Source organism: Entelurus aequoreus, linkage group LG01 (assembly GCF_033978785.1).
Source record: "Entelurus aequoreus isolate RoL-2023_Sb linkage group LG01, RoL_Eaeq_v1.1, whole genome shotgun sequence".
In the NCBI taxonomy this organism is placed as follows: Eukaryota; Metazoa; Chordata; class Actinopteri; order Syngnathiformes; family Syngnathidae; genus Entelurus; species Entelurus aequoreus.
Window position 1 is genome coordinate 91,008,630 of NC_084731.1, and position 19,349 is coordinate 91,027,978.

Sequence of the window (19,349 nt, forward strand, 5' to 3'; positions counted from 1 at the left end):
TGAACAGCCGATATGGGCATCTACATCTACTATATGATTTGCCTGAGAAGCTGGACAGGACAAAAAAAAAACCAAACAAACAAAAAAAAAAAAAAAAAAAAAAAAGAAACAAACAAGGAAAACAAAAAAAAAAATTAAGGGTATTTTATTTGAACTAAGCAAAATTATCTGCCAATAGAACAAGAAAATTGGGCTTGTCAAGACTTTCCAAAACAAGTAAAATTAGTTAACCTCAATGAACCCAAAAATACCTTACATTCTCACTAATAACAAGTGTACTACTTTATGAGTACATCTTTTCTATTGTTATAATAAAACAGCAAAGCCCATTTGGCTGTCATCTGTTTTAATTATGAGACACAATTGTGTCAAAGTCATGTTTATTTTTTTTTTACATGCTTGAAATAAGAAATTATTACTTTAAAAAAGTAGTTTTATACTTGTGAGTGTTGATGACACAGCTTTGCAACAGTTGATATTCTAGTTTCAAGCATGTTTTACTCAATATATGTCATCAAATCTCAGCAACAAGCTGTAATATCTTACTGAGATCATTTAGGACCAAAACACTTAAAACAAGTAAAACACTAACATAAAATTTGCTTAGTGAGAAGAATTATCTTATCAGACAGAAAATAAGCAAATATCACCCTTATTTGAGATATTTCATCTTACTTAGATTTCAGTTTTTGCTGTGCAATCATCGTATTTTTCGGACTATACACTGCAAAAAGTCAGTGTTCAAAAACAAGAAAAAAAAAATACAAAAACTAGGGGTATTTTATTTGAACTAAGCAAAATTATCTGCCTATAGAACAAGAAAATTCGGCTTGTCAAGACTTTCCAAAACAAGTAAAATTAGCTTACTTCAATGAACCCAAAAATACCTTAAAATAAGTATATTCTCACTAATAACAAGTGCACTTTTCTTGGTAGAAAAAAAAAGAGACCTTTTTGCTCAATATGTTGAAAAATATTCTTAAATTAAGTAAACGCTAGTGCCATTATCTTGACATAATAATATGCGCTCGGCATCATGATTTTTTTTTTCATGCTTGAAGTAAGAAATTATTACTTTAAAAAAGTAGTTTTATACTTGTGAGTGTTAATGACACAGCTTTGCAACAGTTGATATTCTAGTTCCAAGCATGTTTTACTCAATATAGGTTATAAAATCTCAGCAACAAGCTGTAATATCTTACTGAGATCATTTAGGACCAAAACACTTAAAACAAGTAAAACACTCTAACATAAAATTTGCTTAGTGAGAAGAATTATCTTATCAGACAGAAAATAAGCAAATATCACCCTTATTTGAGATATGTCATCTTACTTAGATTTCAGTTTTTGCAGTTGTAGTGGAAAAGTCCGAGTCTTAAACAGGAATAAAAGAGAATTGGTTACAAGAGTTGATTTACCCAATCAGATGGTACACAGTTGGATTGGAAAGACATATGTTTATGCAGACAGTATCTCATGAGACGAAAGATGGTACATCTTCCAAGGAATTAGAAAGAATGCACACCGTGCTTGGTCCTCCCTTGTTATTTATAAGCTCCCATATGGTCTAATTCTATCATAACAACTTATGCAACTGTCCAATGTTCAAATATCACCCCACCAACAGAACTAGTTCTGTCAGGGTGACCTGACCTCTTATGTGTCATGTCCTTCCCAATGCATTCAGTTTGAAAGGTAACTAAAGGGCACATTTTCTACTACACAGTGCAATTATCGTATTTTTCGGACCATAGGGCGCTCTGACGATGAGCGGGTCTATTTAGGTCTATTTTCATACAAAAGGCACACCGGATTATAAAGGGTCATATTGTGATTTTTTTTCTAAAATACTTCCTTGTGGTCTACATAACATGTAATGGTGGTTCTTTGGTCAAAATGTTGCATAGATTACATCTTACAGACCATTTCTAGTCACTTTCTGACAGTCGCTTCAGGACACGCCGTTTTGTATTTACGTGGCTCCACTTCGACAGCGTCTTCTTGCCGTCATCTTTGTTCTACCGGAGTAGCGCGTAAGGTTGGGAGTCAAAGAAGTGTCAAAAGATGGCGCTAACTGTTATAATGACATTCAGTGGAACAACAACAACAACTCACTACACCGGTAGTTTTTAGCGCTTCCATAGCGAGTCTACTGACAGATATAAGTAAGAACTAGTGTTGAATGAATACCAATATTTTGGTACCGGTACTAAAATTATTTTGGTACTTTTCTAAATAAGGAGGACCACAAAAACATTGCATTATTGGCTTTATTTTAACAAAAAATCTTAGGGTACATTAAACATAATTTTTTTTATTGCAGTTAAGTCCTTAAATAAAATAGTGAACATACAAGAAAACTTGTCTTTTAGTAGTAAGTAAGCAAACAAAGACAAGCATTTTGTCAACATTATTAGGACAAGTGGTAGAAAATGAATTATTAATGTAATTGTTCATTTACTGTTAATATCTGCTTACTTTCTCTTTTAACATGTTCTATCTACACTTCTGTTAAAATGTAATAATCACTTATTCTTCTGTTTGATACTTTATGTGGATGATACCACAAATTTGGGTATCAATCCGATACCAAGTCGTTACAGGATCATACATTGGTCATATTCAAAGTCCTCGTGTGTCCAGGGACATATTTCCTGAGTTTATAAACATAATATAAATTTTTTTAAAACGAAAGAAGATGTTGTGATGCCAAAAAATATTGACGTAATCATAGTAGTATCGACTAGATACATGCCTGTACTTGATATCATTACAGTGGATTTTAGGTGTAGATCCACCAATGGCGTTTGTTTACATTTTGATGCCGGTGAGCTACGTTGTGTAGTGAAGCATGTTTAGCTATTCCTCGTCCTGCAGGGATGATACTTGTAAGAAACGTACTTTATTTGTCGCCATGGAGACCAGGATTAGTGATTTAGAAGTAGCTAAAACACTGCCGGCGGCGGATGGACGTTAGCCGCTAGCTAGCTAGCCATGTTTTAAAGCATCTCTTCGTGAGGGCATTTCAGTGTTATAACTTCACCTTTATCGTTAGTTTTTAAGCCAAAATGCGTCCGTTCTCCCTTTTCTGTCTGCACACTGTGTCTGCTTGTAAGTACTCTGTGATTGTGTGCTGCCGAACATGCTCGTCTGCTGGTAAACCAGCAATGTCACGACGTGACTTCGAAGCGGGCGCTGCGGGACCGGTACGTTTCAGAGACGGTATCGTACTGAAAATAATTCATTAGTATCGCGGTATTATACTAATACCGGAATACCGTACAACCCTAGTAAGAACTTTACGATACTTTATATTAGAAATGGCAACACTGGAGGATTAATGCCCCATAACAAGATAGAGAAAAAGAAGAAGCTAATCAACTACAATGGCGGGCGCGAGCACATTTTCAGGACTTATGCAGATCCAAAATACTCATCATCAGGTACCAGAAGGTAAGAAAAGTTGGTTTTGCATAATATTGCGAAACAAAACACTAGATAATATGTCTGCCAATAGGTGCCATTTTGCAGTCCTTATACACACACCATAATAATACTTGTATGTAGAAGCACAGTACGTCTGACTACGGTAGCGGTAATGCGCCAACAATCCATCAAGCTTACCAAAGTCGTACGAAAAAATTTTGACAGATTTTTGAGCACTGTGTGTAATATTCTATATTCTTAATGGAACATTAAACGTTTTGGTGTTGTTTACTGGTGTCATCTTGTCAATTATTTAATTGTATCACTACCAAATGTATATGTCGAAAAACTCAAACAAATGTTTAAAAACAATCATAAATGGCAACAGTGGAGGATGAATTCCCCCCAACAAGAGGATCGAGAAAAAGAAGGTGCTCATTGACTAAGGCACAAACTACAATGGTGGACACGCGCAAATTTTCGGGACATGCAGATCCCAAATACACAACAACAGGTATCAATAGGTAAGACAAGTTGGTTTTGCTTAATATTGCAAAACACAATGCCAAATAATGTCTCCTAGTAGGTCCCATTTTGGGGTCCTTATACACACCATAATATTACCCCTATGTTGCAGTGACGTACAGTCAGGAGAGGCAGGTGAGGCGGGGCCTCACGTGTCATCATGGAAGGAAAAAAAATGTAAAAAGAAAAAAAAATAATTAAATTGTTATATGTATGCAGTGATTATACTATAAAGTTATTTTCCATTTAACTTCACCAGTTTTAGATTATTTGTATTCAAAATCGCTGAATTTTCACATTTGCCGTTCAAATACTGAGAAGAGACTTGCGGTGAGTCACCAGCCAGTTGAGCCTCGCCATGGATTGCGCAATGACTCGGCTAACTGCTGGCCTGCTGTGCAGTGAGACCGTATTGCTATATGAATTATATTATACATTTCCATAGTTTAGTTAGCTGAGGTATATAATGTTTCTCATAGTCATTAACATTGACGTCCCACTGGGGTGAGTTTTCCTTGCCCGTATGTGGGCTCTGTACCGAGGATGTCGTTGTGGCTTGTACAGCCCTTTGAGACACTTGTGATTTAGGGCTATATAAATAAACATTGATTGATTGATAGAGTGTATTTTGTCAACAACTGTATGTGTGTAACATATTTCTTGTGCTGAGCAATCATAAAATGGCTGCAAAGACGCACTGGGTGAGGCTCGCAGTAGTCCCGCCTCCTGGTGGTAGAGGGCGGTAGTGATCCCAGCGATCATTCTTGCGACTACTCGGCTGCAGAAGAAGTGACAACAAGCAGCAACAGTTAGCAGAGATCGTTTATTTTTTCCTCTCGCCTGAACTTTTAAAATGGAGGATTACATATCTAAAATAAAACAGTTTTCTAAACTGGACTTTCAATCGAACCAGGAGGTAATAATTAAAAGAAGATCTCCATTGAGACAGAGAGACTTTTGAAACTGAAGAAAGATAAGGAAGACTTCTATAAACAAGTTATCGATGCTTTTGTTCAAAAGGAGCAGCGCATGGACTTCATTTATAAGTAAAGGTAAGACCATAATAACTTTTTTTTAATTAAATGTGCTTTTTTGTGTGCTACAGTTTGTATGTGTAAAGTTAAAGTTAAGTTAAAGTACCAATGATTGTCACACACACACACTAGGTGTGGTGTAATTTGTCCTCTGCATTTGACCCATCCCCTTGTTCACCCCCTGGGAGGTGAGGGGAGCAGTGGGCAGCAGCGGCGCCGCGCCCGGGAATCATTTTTGGTGATTTAACCCCCAATTCCAACACGTGATGCTGGGTGCCAAGCAGGGAAGAATGCTGGTATGAGCTTTTAAACATAACCCGTTAACTGCTGCCAATCAAATGGTGAATAAGATACTCTTTAGGGTTCATATGTTTGTAAATCTGACTGTGATGAAGTCAGTGCCTCACCAGCCATGAACCTCACCGCACGTCACTGCTATGTTGAAGCGCAGTACGTCTGACTATACATTAGCCGTAATGCTCTGACAATCCATCAAGCGGTGCAGCTTTGTAGCTTACCGAAGTCGTACTAAAACATTTTGTCAGATTTTTTGAGCCCTGCATGTAATGCGCTCTATTCTCAATGAAACATCAAAGTTTGGTGTCGCTTGCTTACGCGTACTTGCTAGATTAATTTATTGAACAGGCGTCAACCTGCAGTCCACACATATACTTTATGTGTGACTGCCATCTACTGGTCACACTTATCATTACACCATGTGCCAAATAAAATACATTTGAGGTCGGTAAGCACAACCAGAATTATCCCGTACATTAGGCGCATCGGGTTATAAGGCGCACTGTCGATTTTTGAGAAAATGAAAGGATTTTAAGTGCGCCTTATAGTCCGAAAAATTCGGTACATGAAAAGTTTCTTCTGATCTTGTCAATGTTCAATGCAAATGTTCATTTTCTCGTAGGTAACAACAAGGTCATTCTCGACAGTGAGGTCCTCGGTTACGTAAATGCATTAAAACCAGGTGACAGGGATCCACCATCAACTATGAAGCATAAATCTGACTAGCATCAGATGAGTTATGAGCCGCACTTGCGCTGTCGGTTAATACTAATCACAACAATTCATGTATGGCTGATGGGAAGGATTATGAGTATTTTTATGAGCACATATAGCAGTAATTACCTGTAAATGCTGCCTATTTCTTTCAGCATTCATCTCGACGAGGCATACGCAGCCACTCAATTACTCTCCATAGAAAGTAATGGCATTTTAATGTGCACCATAAAGAAAAAAAGCAGGAGGAAAACACCACTCGCATCTCATTAGGCTCATTAATTCATTGGGGGGCACTCTGGATCTTTTTTTTTTTTTAATCCCTGTGAAGTGTTTGTAGGGCACCTTTGCTTTGGTCAAACATGACGTTTAGCAACCTCTTGCATTAAAAAAAAAGAAAAAAAAAATAGACAGAAAAAAAAAAAACGGCAAATTGTTCTGGTTGCTCTTAATGCATCACAGACGCCAACAATATTAAGTATATATTTGAGTATAGGCTGATGGGATGCATGCACAGTACTGTACAAACAGTCTGAGGCAGGCTGTTAGCTTTGGCTTTTTTACTGCAGTCAATTTGATATAGTGAAGATAAACGGTCCTGTACTCTGCACATGAGGGGCATTTACAAATGATATTGGATTCCAGTGGGACACTAAAGTAAGTGTCGTTTAATAAAATACTTGCAAATATGCACTCGTCTTGGCTGGGATTCCATTACCCCGATCATGCCTATTGTATTTTTTCCCGACTTAAAATCCTTTCATTTTCTCAAAAATCAACAGTGCGCCTAATGTATGTATTATTTTGGTTGTGCTCGACCTTGAAGCAATTTCATTTGGCACATGGTGTAATGATGAGTGTGACCAGTAGATGGCAATCACACATAAAATATATGTGTGGACTGCAGGTTGACGCCTGTTCAATAAATGAAGCTAGCAAGTATACGTAAGCAAGCGACACCAAACATTGATGTTTCGTTGAGAATAGAGCACATTACAAGCAGGGCTAAAAAAATCTGTCAAAAGGTTTTGTACGACTTCGGTAAGCCGCACCGCTTGAAGGATTGTCAGAGCATTACGGCTAATGCATAGTCAGACGTACTGCGCTTCAACATAGGGGTAATATTATGGTGGGACCTATTAGGAGACATTATCGGCCGTTTTGCCTCGCAATATTAAGCAAAACCAACTTTTCTTACCTATTGGTACCTGTTGTTGTGTGTTTGGGATCTGCATGTCCCGAAAATGGGCGCGAGTCCGCCATTACAGTCCGTGTCGTAGTCAATAAGCTCCTTCTTTTTCTCGATCCTATTGTTGCGAGGCATACATCCTCCACTGTTGCCATCTCTGTTTTGTTTTTTAAACATTTGTTTGAGTTTTTCGGCATGTACATTTGGTAGTGACACAATTAAATACTTGTCAAATGCTTTGTTCCCCCGAAACAAGTAACCCACAAATAAAAAAAATTAAAAAATCCCATGCATCAGTCAAACAAGTAAATATTGACATGAAGCCACACACAACTGCACTCCTGAATGTCACCAACACGGTACAGCAGTACATAAAAGCACAGAAAAGGCTCATCAATTATCTACATTTTTAATTACTTTTCAATTGGGGTTAAATTTGAGATCAGTCTCTTTTACATATTTTAGGAAACCACCCTATACTTCCTGGAACTTGACAGAACAACCGTTCAATATCGGCCAGTTTGAAAAAATACAGAACATCCTTAATCCAGCGGGTGTGGCCTGGAGGCGCTGTTGCTTTCCAATTTAACAATTTAGTGAATGCTACAAGATTCTTTTGGGATTTGCTAAGAGAAAATGACAAATAGTCCGCTGAGAGCAGGGGTGTCGAAGTCAACAATGAATGATCTATGGCCCCCGGGAATGATATTTGATTAGTATAGGAACCGGCCCGCAGACCACAGCCGCCTGCTGCTGTTTTGCACGCACCAACACTCCATCAGTGTTGGCGCTAGGAATTTTCAAAATGGGGTCCCAGGGACCCCATCAAGTTATAAAAATGGGGTCCCACAGTAAATTTTTAGGGTCCCACTGTTTTGTAACCGTTTTGAAAACAAATGATAAATGTATGCATTATCCTGTTATATCTCACATTCTATATTGTGTTTTGGAAAAAAGTTGTCATAAACGTTACTTAATTCATAAAAAAAAAAATACAAAATACAATTTTTATGCAAATGTATTCAGTTTTTTTAAAATTTTTTCTATATTTTTATTGTAATATTTTCAGAATGTGTTTCTTCTATTTTTGGCCAAAGTAAGACAAAGAAAACAATCTGAAGTTGTCTTTATTTTTTAGTTTTAATGCCATGATTTTAATAGTCTGGCCCGCGTGTGCACAGAGGCTCCTCCATGCGGCCCCTGAGCTAAAATGAGTTTGACACCCCTGGCTTAGAGGGTTCGGTAAACATAACTTGGCCCTAAAGAAATTAACTATTAACTGACAATCGCAAGAATAAGTTATTGGGGATAAGAAGATTCTGGGGAAGTTATGTGACAAACAGGAGGGAAATGTTAGAATAATGATGTATATATTATCACACTAACTTTATGCTTAAGGGCCGTTGCTATAAATCATTGTCAATTGTGCTGTAGTGGTATTTTTGTATTTTGTAATCCAAAAGATTGCCAGCCGTCTTTATCAGTGTTGTGTCCAGACTCGGCCTGCTGACTGCCAAGGCCGAACACCGCCGTGACGCAGACAGAGCAGAGACAAGGCGATATGACCTGCGTCAACTAATTTTCATTTAAAGGCCTACTGAAAGCCACTACTACCGACCACGCAGTCTGATAGTTTATATATCAATGATGAAATCTTAACATTGCAACACATGCCAATACGGCCGGGTTAACTTATAAAGTGACATTTTAAAATTCCCGGGAAATATCCGGCTGAAACATCGCGGTATGATGACGTATGCGCGTGACGAAGTCCGAGTAACGGAAGTTATGGTACCCCGTAGAATCCTATACAAAAAGCTCTGTTTTCATTTCATAATTCCACAGTATTCTGGACATCTTTTGCAATTTTTTTAATGAACAATGAAGGCTGCAAAGAAGACAGTTGTAGGTGGGATCAGTGTATTAGCAGCGGACTACAGCAACACAACCAGGAGGACTTTGTTGGAGCGCTAGCCGCGCTAGCCGCCGACTTCACCTTGACTTCCTACGTCTCCGGGCCGCCAAACGCATCAGGTGAAGTCCTTCGTCCTTCTGCTGATCGCTGGAACGCAGGTGAGCACAGGTGTTGATGAGCAAATGAGGGCTGGCTGGCGTAGGTGCAGAGCTAATGTTTTTAGCATAGCTCTGTGCAGTCCGGTTGCTAAGTTAGCTTCAATGGCGTCGTTAGCACAGCATTGTTAACCTTCGCCAGCCTGGAAAGCATTAACCGTGTATTTACATGTCCACGGTTTAATAGTATTGTTGATTTTCTATCTATACTTCCAGTCAGGGGTTTATTTCTTTTGTTTCTATATGCAGTTAAAGCAAGATGCTATCACGTTAGCTCGTAGCTAAAGCATTTCGCCGATGTATTGTCGTGGAGATAAAAGGCACTGAATGTCCATTTCGCGTTCTCGACTCTCATTTTCAAGAGGATATAGTATCCGAGGAGGTTTAAAATACAAATCTGTGATCTACAATAGAAAAAGGAGAGTGTGAAATCCAATGAGCCAGCTTGTACCTAAGTTACGGTCAGAGCGAAAAAAGATACGTCCATCGCTGCCTCTCAAGTCATTCACTGTAACGTTCCTCATCTACGAATCTTTCATTCTCGCTCAAATTAATGGGGTAATCATCACTTTCTCGGTCCGAATCTCTCTCGCTCCATTGTAAACAACGGGGAATTGTGAGGAATACTAGCTCCTGTGACGTCACGCTACTTCCGGTACAGGCAAGGCTTTTTTTTATCAGCGAGCAAAAGTTGCGAACTTTATCGTCGATTTTCTCTACTAAATAATTTCAGCAAAAATATGGCAATATCGCGAAATGATCAAGTATGACACATAGAATGGATCTGCTATTCCCGTTTAAATAAAAAAAAATCATTTCAGTAGGCCTTTAATCTATAATCATATATTGTGTCTAACTGGAGTTGTCAAGATTACCCCCTTCCCTCAGCGACAGCTTCAGTGATGTAACAGGGACCTTCCAAATAAATACAGGAGGCACGCGGGCTCGACTTTTAGAACGTAGTTTGGATCTGTAACTAGAATACAGCCCAACACACGTGTCTCCTCATGAGCTAAATTGAACTCTGTCTCTGCATGATTCCTTGCTTCTTGTCTGATTAATAGATGTCATCAGTGTTTGAACCTGACAAAATGCTTGCAAGATGCGGTTGATGGGAGTCACCATTGAAGACCTCAGAGCCAAAGCCAAAACAATTTGAATTCCTCCATCAACGTTTTATATTCACACTCCAAGTGAAACATTCATAACATTATGTAATATGTACAATATTTACTGCATTTTGATCATTTTAATCATTACTGGGACTGATTTCTTCAGCCCATTGATTTCGGTTTCCAGAGCAGCGCCCTTTGGGCTTCTGGCAACAAATGCGTGATCCTACTTCCGGATACAATGAGGATTCACAACCTTATTTTTTTGAAGTTGAATGCACAGAGGATAAACTACTGCTTCTAGAAGCCAGCACAAAGGAAGGGTGAGACGTTGGAACAGAAAGAAGCCGAGAGACTGAGGTCGGCGTGACCCAAAACATTTCAGTCCAATAACTGCTCAGGGATGGAAAAAGCCAAAACATACGTATTAAATAAGATGGGGACTGTTGACACCGATCACATAATACCGATATTCCGTAATAAATCCTAGCCAGCCACCTTGGTATAATAGGTATGATGTGTTAGCTTGCGTTGAATAAGGCTGTGTGTTGCACAAATAGTAGTTTTATGAACTCTACTTAAAATTTCTGTCCAGCTCTCCTCTGATAGGGTCAACTCCTAAGTCACCCTCCCAAAGTAACTTAATTGAATTCTGAGACTCAGGGCATAAATGAGAAATTTGGTTATAAATATGTTTATTTGATCCTTCTTAAGTTGGAAGCGGTGTCAGAAACACATCTAAAACTGTGTCAGTCTGTAAATCTGGAAACCTAGGGAAAGTATTACGAACAAAACTACGGATCTGTAGAAAGAAGTGTTGATTTGGGCAGTGTTTTTCAACCACTGCAGTAACCATTACAGTCTAGTGTGCCGTTGGAGATTATGTAATTTCACCTAATTGGGTTAAAAATATTTTTTTGCAAAACAGTATTTATAATCCGCAAATAATGTGCCGTTGTTGAGTGTCTGTGCTGTCTCGAGCTCGGCAGAGCAACCGTGTAATACTCTTCAATTTCAGTAGGTGGCAGCAGGTAGCTAATTGCTTTGTAGATGTCGGGAACACGGTTTGTCGTAATCACAATATACGGGAGGCAGCGTGTAGGTAAAAAGGTATCTAACGCTTAAACCAAAAATAAACAAAAGGCGAGTGCCTTTAAGAAAAGGCATTGAATCTTAGGGATAGCTAAGCAAAACGAAACTAAAAGTGAATTTGCTGCAAAGTAAACAAAAACAGAATGCTGGACGACAGCAAAGACTTACAGCGCGTGGAGCAGACGGCGTCCACAAAGTAGATCCGTACATGACATGACAATCAACAATGTCCCCACAAAGAAGGATAGCGTACGCAAAACTTAAAGTCTTGATTGCCAAAACAAAGCAGGTGTGGGGAAACATGAAACTGCTACAGGAAAATATTAACAAAACAGGAAAAGCCACCGAAATAGGAGCGCAAGACAAGAACTAAAACACGACACACGGCAAAAGGTCAAAAACCTCAAAATAAGTCACAACGTGATGTGACAGGTCGTGACAGTACATCTACTTTGAGACAAGAGCTATAGTGAAGCATGGTTGGTTATGGTTTAACCCTTGTGTGGTGTTCGGGTCTGTGGGACCCGCTTTCATTTTTTATTAAAAGAAAAATGATACAATTAATTAATTTTTCAAACTGAGACTCATTGGCATTGGCTCATTTTCTGTGAAAAACATATATCAGAATACATATTTAATAAACACACAACATACACACCCCCCTACACATTTTTATTACATACAAGATGTCCGGGTCCACTGGGCTAATATGCAGTATGCGGTCCTCTCCAAGGTTTCTCATAGTCATTCACATTGGCGTCCCATTGGGGTTGTGAGTTTTTCCTTGCCCTTATGTGGGATCTGTACCGAGGATGTCGTTGTGGCTTGTGCAGCCCTTTGAGACACTTGTGATTTAGGGCTATATAAATAAACATTGATTGATTGATTGATTGATGATGTTAGTGCACCAGTCGAGGAAAATGAGAAAACTACATAAATAACATCCTGTAATTTGATTTTGATATTATTTTTTTATCACGATAGATTGAAAATGAACACCAATGAGCTGACTGATGAACATTATCACGTCATTTATTCAGAAAGTATAAATAATGACAAATAAATATGGATTATCCGCAACATGTACACTACCGTTCAAAAGTTTGGGGTCACCCAAACAATTTTGTGGAATAGCCTTCATTTCTAAGAACAAGAATAGACTGTCGAGTTTCAGATGAAAGTTCTCTTTTTCTGGCCATTTTGAGCGTTTAATTGACCCCACAAATGTGATCCTCCAGAAACTCAATCTGCTCAAAGGAAGGTCAGTTTTGTAGCTTCTGTGACGAGCTAAACTGTTTTCAGATGTGTGAACATGATTGCACAAGGGTTTTCTAATCATCAATTAGCCTTCTGAGCCAATAAGCAAACACATTGTACCATTAGAACACTGGAGTGATAGTTGCTGGAAATGGGCCTCTTTACACCTATGTAGATATTGCACCAAAAACCAGACATTTGCAGCTAGAATAGTCATTTACCACATTAGCAATGTATAGAGTGTATTTCTTTAAAGTTAAGACTAGTTTAAAGTTATCTTCATTGAAAAGTACAGTGCTTTTCCTTCAAAAATAAGGACATTTCAATGTGACCCCAAACTTTTGAACGGTAGTGTAAGTGTAAAAAAACAACAACAACGTTATGATTTGTACATTTTCAGAATGTGCTTGATCTATTTTTAAACAAAGAAAACAATCAAAAACCATTTATTTTTAAGTTATTGTGCCGTGATTTTACCAGTCCGAGCCAACTTGGGAGTAGATTTTTCTCCATGTGGCCCCCGATCTAAAATGAGTTTGACACCCCTGGTGTAGTATCTTGGCTGCACTACTTCCAGGATATGGACGTTAGATTGGTTTAGTCCGATCAGATTTCAACGTCTTTGTGTTGCCGTGTCAATGCAATCTGCACAGGGCCATCATAATCAGTAGTGTTGGCACTTAAACGATATTAGCCATGCAGGCTTTTTTTTTAACCAATTAGATTTCGGATTTGCCGGACATACCCGGTGCACAATCGCGTCAGTATTAATAAGCCAAGCTGTTTGACAAGCCAAGTTTGATAATGTGAACAGACTGCTGAGTTGGAATTTTAAATTTAATTTAATTTTTTTTTTTTTTTGTCATGTTATTTCTTAGGTATTCATTCTGAACGGCTCAGATGAAGTTGTGATGTACAGTCTTGGAGTTGTTTGAAACCCTAATCACTGAGCCGTTACATTTACACTTCTCACACTTGATGTCTCAGCGACAATGTATTAAAAAATGTGGCCGGTCAAACCTTTCCATCCGCTCCGCCGGACGTTTCCAAATTATTTTTTTAAACGTATAACATCGAAACTGTAGCTGCCAATATAATGTGCAGTATTGTTTTCAAATTGCAGTAAGTCTTGAAATATAGTGAGTATTCCAATGGTTGGAATCAGCGCTCTTGAGTGATGTATGGGTTGTTAGAGTAATCATAGGGACCTCGTCAATGCAGCTCCAGGCAGGCGAGGCACAGAGCAGAGTGGGCGGGACTTGTTTACAGAGTAATTAATACGGAGCGCGAGTATCAGGGACATACATGGAAACAAAGTCCTGCAGAAAAGTGACATTGTATCAGATATGTTGTTTTTTTAACCTTTGTGTTCATGTTTGGCCGTGTTTCTTGCATTTTTCTTTCGTTATACTTCTATATTGCCAAAAGTATTTGGCCACCTGCCTTGACTCACATGTGAACTTGAAGTGCCATCCCATTCCTAACCCATAGGGTTCAATATGATGTCGGTCCACCTTTTGCAGCTATTATAGCTTCAACTCTTCTGGGAAGGCTGTCCACAAGGTTGCGGAGTGTGTTTATAGGAATTTTACACCATTCTTCCATTGGTGAGGTCACACACTGACTTTGGTTCAAGAAGGCCTGGCTCTCAGTCGCCGTTCTAATTCATCCCAAAGGTGTTCTATCGGGTCCAGGTCAGGACTCTGTGCAGGCCAGTCAAGTTCATCCACACCACACTCTGTCATCCATGCGTTTATGGACCTTGCTTTGTGCACTGGTGCCTAGTCATGTTGGAAGAGGAAGGGGCCCGCTTCAAACTGTTCCCACAAGGTTGGGAGCATGGAATTGTCCAAAATGTTTTGGTATCCTGGAGCATTCAAAGTTCCTTTCACTGGAACTAAGGGGCCAAGCCCAACTCCCGAAAAACAACCCTACAGCATAATTTCACCTCCACCAAATTTCACACTCGGCACAATGCTGTCCAAAATGTACCGTTCTCCTGGCAACCTCCAAACCCAGACTCGTCCATCAGATTGCCTGATGGAAAAGCATGATTCATCACTCCAGAGAACGCATCTCCACTGCTTTAGAGTCCACCACTGCATCCCACGCTTTGCATTGAACTTGGTGATGTATGGCTTAGATGCAGCTGCTCGGCCATGGAAACCCATTCCATGACAGTAGACTTTATATAATTTAGGAGCGAGGAAATTTCACGACTGGATTTGTTGCACAGGTGGCATCCTATGACAGTTCCACGCTGGAAATCACTGAGCTCCTGAGAGCGGCCCATTCTTTCACAAATGTTTGTAGAAACAGTCTCCATGCCTAAGTGCTTGATTTTACAACAGATTCTGATCATTTGGATTGGTGGCCAAATACTTTTGGCAATATAGTGTATATAAACCCCTATAAATATTCCCTTTTCAAATAAGTGACCAGCAAAACATCCCGTGGAAATATTTTTCGAGAGTCTTACATAAAAACCTGTTTTGCCCCCACCCCCATCTACAAGCACTCACAGGTGGCTCTGTTTTCCATCCATCCATTTTCTACCGCTTGTCCCTTTCGGGATCGCGGGGGGGAGCTGGAGCCTATTTCAAGCTGCATTCGGGCGGAAGGCGGCGTACACCCTGGACGAGTCGCCACCTCATCGCAGGGCCAACACAGATAGACAGACAACATTCACACTCACATTCACACACTAGGGACCATTTAGTGTTGCCAATCAACCTATCCCCAGGTGCATGTCTTTGGAGGTGGGAGGAAGCCGGAGTACCCGGAGGGAACCCACGCAGTCACGGGGAGAACATGCAAACTCCACACAGAAAGATCCCGAGCCCAAGCTCGAACCCAGGACCTTCGTATTGTGAGGAACATGCACTAACCCCTGTCCCACCGTGTTGCCCATTTAATGGCTAACTTTAAACTCCCTTTATTTGTTTTTAAATGTCTAAACAACCTCGCGCCAACATATCTCTCCGACCTCCTTCAGCCTTATTGCCCCACCCAATCCCTAAGATCAGCCGATCAGCTGCTACTAACGGTCCCTGACACAAGGCTGAAGCTTAGAGGTGACAGAGCTTTCGCCACTGCTGCTCCCAAGCTCTGGAACGACCTACCTCTGAGTGTTAGACAAGCCTCCTCTCTTCCTGTTTTTAAATCTCTCTTAAAAACATACTTTTATTCCATGGCTTTTAACACTGAGTGATATCCATCCTGCAATGGCGCCCCATAATACACCTGCTGTGAACCTGTTTTTATGTTTTCATGTTTTATTTATTTTATTTATTTATTTTTTATCGTGTTCTGTTTGTGTTGTGTTGTGTTTGCTCGGTCGGTACTCGTATTATCTTTTAACTTGCCCATTGTACAGCACTTTGGCTACCCCTGTGGTAAATTTTAAATGTGCTTTATAAATAAAGTTGATTTGATTTGATTAATGCTTAAACCAAAAATAAACAGAAGGCGAGTACCGCTAAGAAAAGGCATTGAAGCTTAGGGAAGGCTATGCAAAACTAAACTAAAACTGAACTGGCTACAAAGGGAAACAAAAACAGAATGCTGGACGACAGCAAAGACTTACAGCGTGGGGAGCAGAGAAGGCGTCCACAAAGTAGGCACATGCACTAACCCCTGTGCCACCGTGCTGCCCTGGCTCTGTTTTGTTTGTGCAATAAAAACAAAACCAACAGAAAGAAACAACCTAACACCATCACAAATTCACTGTGGAAAACACTGAATACTGGATGTTTCTAAAGCCTGTCCGCAGAATGTGTATCAACAGCTCCAAATGGGTCTTGGGTGTGATATTTTTTCTTACCTTGTCTCCATCCACAAAAGTCCGCCCGTCACTGGCTCGCCTCCAGGAGATGTCAGGCAGAGGTTCGCCCTCAGCGACGCAGGTGATCATGGCGGCGTTGCTCTCCACCGCCGTCACATTCTTCAGCTGCGTGATGTGAGGCTGGACTGCGGGCCACGAAGGACGAGGCGAGGTGGACAAATGAAAAAAAGACGGCGAGAGAAGAACATGAGGGTGCATAAAACGTCTGGATGACAGATGTAAACACACTACACACACACTGTGATGCAAGGCTGAGGTCTTTTGCTATGTTGAGGAGAAAATTGATTTTTTACAGGTATCTATATAAAACATTTCTATCTTTCACAAACATCCGGCCCGTCTCCCTTCCTGTGCACATTCCCTGGCTCTAAACCAGCACTAAATTCTGTTTGGAAGGATGCTCATCCAGCACAAGCTGACTCCCTTGTGACACACTGATAAGTGGTAGAAATCGTGCTGGGGGTGCTCAGTAGCTCCAGATAAGCAAGCCTAAAAACGCTGTGCATGTGGGGGGCAAAGAGCACGGCACATAAATGATGGATCGCTTCTTCCACCGTCTTTTCCAGCGATGCTGTCCTTAACAGGGGGGGGGGGGGGGGGGAAGCAAACCCGTCCTGTGGCTTTGGTGTACTTAAGGCTTTTAATGTTGTTGGGAGAGCGCTCAGGGGGATTGTGGGACCTTGTCAAAACAAGCCATCACAAACACAGATGGAAGGAGACCAGATCCAGCACTGTGCCCTTTTAATGGTACACTGATGTAACATACGCTGTACGGACAAAAATATCAGGACACATCACACCTACGGGAAGGGATATCGGAAGAAGTGTCCTTGTAGCAGCAACATCCAATATTTTGAACATACTTTTTACGACATTTTGGATTGTTAGAAGTAGGGATGATGTTTGATAAGAAATGATCGAGTTCGAGCCCATTATCGAATCCTCTTATCGAACCGATTCCTTATCGTTTCTCTTTTCGAATCCAGATAGGTTGTTGTATATGGAAAAAAACACAATATTTGGTTTAACAAAAGCTCACTTTTATTTTATGAGAAAAAAAAAATAAAAAAAAATAAAAAAATATTGACTGTTACCCCCCTAAAAAAATAAAATACATAAATATTGACTGTTGTTACCCAAAGTATATTAAAAGGGATTTTTCAGAAAAACAAATATATACAGTAACACAAAAACAACCTGTCTCTGTGATCACTATAGGTCAGGGGTCGGCATCCCAAAATGTTGAAAGACCCATATTGGACCAAAAATAAAAAAAATAAAATCTGTCTGGAGCCGCAAAAAATTAAAAGCCATGTTACATACAGATAGTGTGTCGTGAGATATACATTAAATTAAGATGACTTAAAGGAAACTAAATGAGCTCAAATATAGCTACAAACGAGGCATAATGATGCAATATGTACATATAGCTAGCCTAAATAGCATGTTAGCATCGATTAGCTTGCAGTCATGCAGTGACCAAATATGTCTGATTAGCACTCCACACAAGTCAATAACATCAACAAAACTCACCTTTGTGCACTCATGCACAACGTTAAAAAGTTTGGTGGACAAAATGAGACAGAAAAAGAAGTGGCATAAAACACGTCCTAGAAAGTCGGAGAAAGTTATACATGTAAACAAACTAAGGTGAGTTCAAGGACCGCCAAAATTAGTAGGACAAAACGGCGCTCGCCAAATACTCGAATCAGTGAAGCATGTTTAATATAAACAGTGTGATTTATAACAATTAGGGAGGTTTGTGTCATGTTTGTCCTCCTACAGAAACCATATTAAAACAAAAAATATATTTTTTACCCCTCATCTTATTCCATTTTTCATACATTTTTGAAAAAGGTCCAGAGAGTCACTAGGGCGGCGCTAAAGAGCCGCATGCGGCTCTAGAGCCGCGGGTTGCCGACCCCTGCTATAGGTGAATAGCCATGCCTTGAGGCGTTTTTTCCGGTCCGTTATTTTTGCTGCTTGTGTGACATCACAGGAAATGAATTTCCTGTGATGTCCCACAGGGCATTTCTTGTGGGACGGGATTCGTTCCCAGCGATTCGAATAAAGAACCAACTCTTTTTCTTTACTATAGTGGCCTCGATAACGGGAACCGGTTCTCAAAAAAGGATTCGAGTCCATGGAATCGGTTCTTTTCTTATCGAACGGTTCTTTTCTTATCGAACAACCGGGAGAACCGGTTTCGAACATCATCCCTAGTTAGAAGTCATTTCAGACAAGCATTTGCGTGGTAGGAGGTCAGCGATGACCCAGCAGACACACGGCATTGATACAATATTGATTATATATACCAGAGGTGTCCAAAGTGCGGCCCAGGGGCCATTTGCGGCCCGCAGCTAATCGTTTACCGGCCCCCCACACATTCTGCAAAAATTGCAAAATCGATAGTATTGCAAAAATAAAAAATAAACATTTTAAAAAAGTGGAATGAGGTGAAATCTAACGAGAAATCGTTGCAATGTTGACACAAAACTGCCATGCAGGCTGTTTTTTTTTAAATGTTGTCTTTGTTTATTTTTTATTTTTTTTGCCATTGCTCGAAAAAAAGAAAAAAAAAAAGACAAAGAAATCTATGTTACTATGAATTATTACTTAAAAAATGTCACTTTAAAATGTTTTATGTGGAAAAAAATATTGCATATATTGGTGGTCGCCATATAAAAACATCAAAGTTTTATTTGACAAAAGAGCATAAAACAAACAAAATAATAGTTTAAACGTAAAATCGACAGATATATCTGAAGTTGATCTCGTAATTTAAGTGT

The 19,349-nt window shown here is 39.7% G+C and overlaps 1 protein-coding gene across 8 annotated transcripts in view; it reads right to left on the reverse strand.

The window, feature by feature from the left end:
- Positions 1–19,349, reverse strand: part of LOC133659064 (neural cell adhesion molecule 2-like) — an 831,315-nt gene that overhangs the window by 152,365 nt on the left and 659,601 nt on the right. For all 8 annotated transcript variants that reach the window (XM_062061786.1, XM_062061755.1, XM_062061746.1 and 5 more), the window contains one exon: positions 16,540–16,685. In XM_062061786.1, coding sequence (XP_061917770.1) covers positions 16,540–16,685 — 146 coding nt within the window. The remainder of the gene's footprint in view (positions 1–16,539; positions 16,686–19,349) is intronic.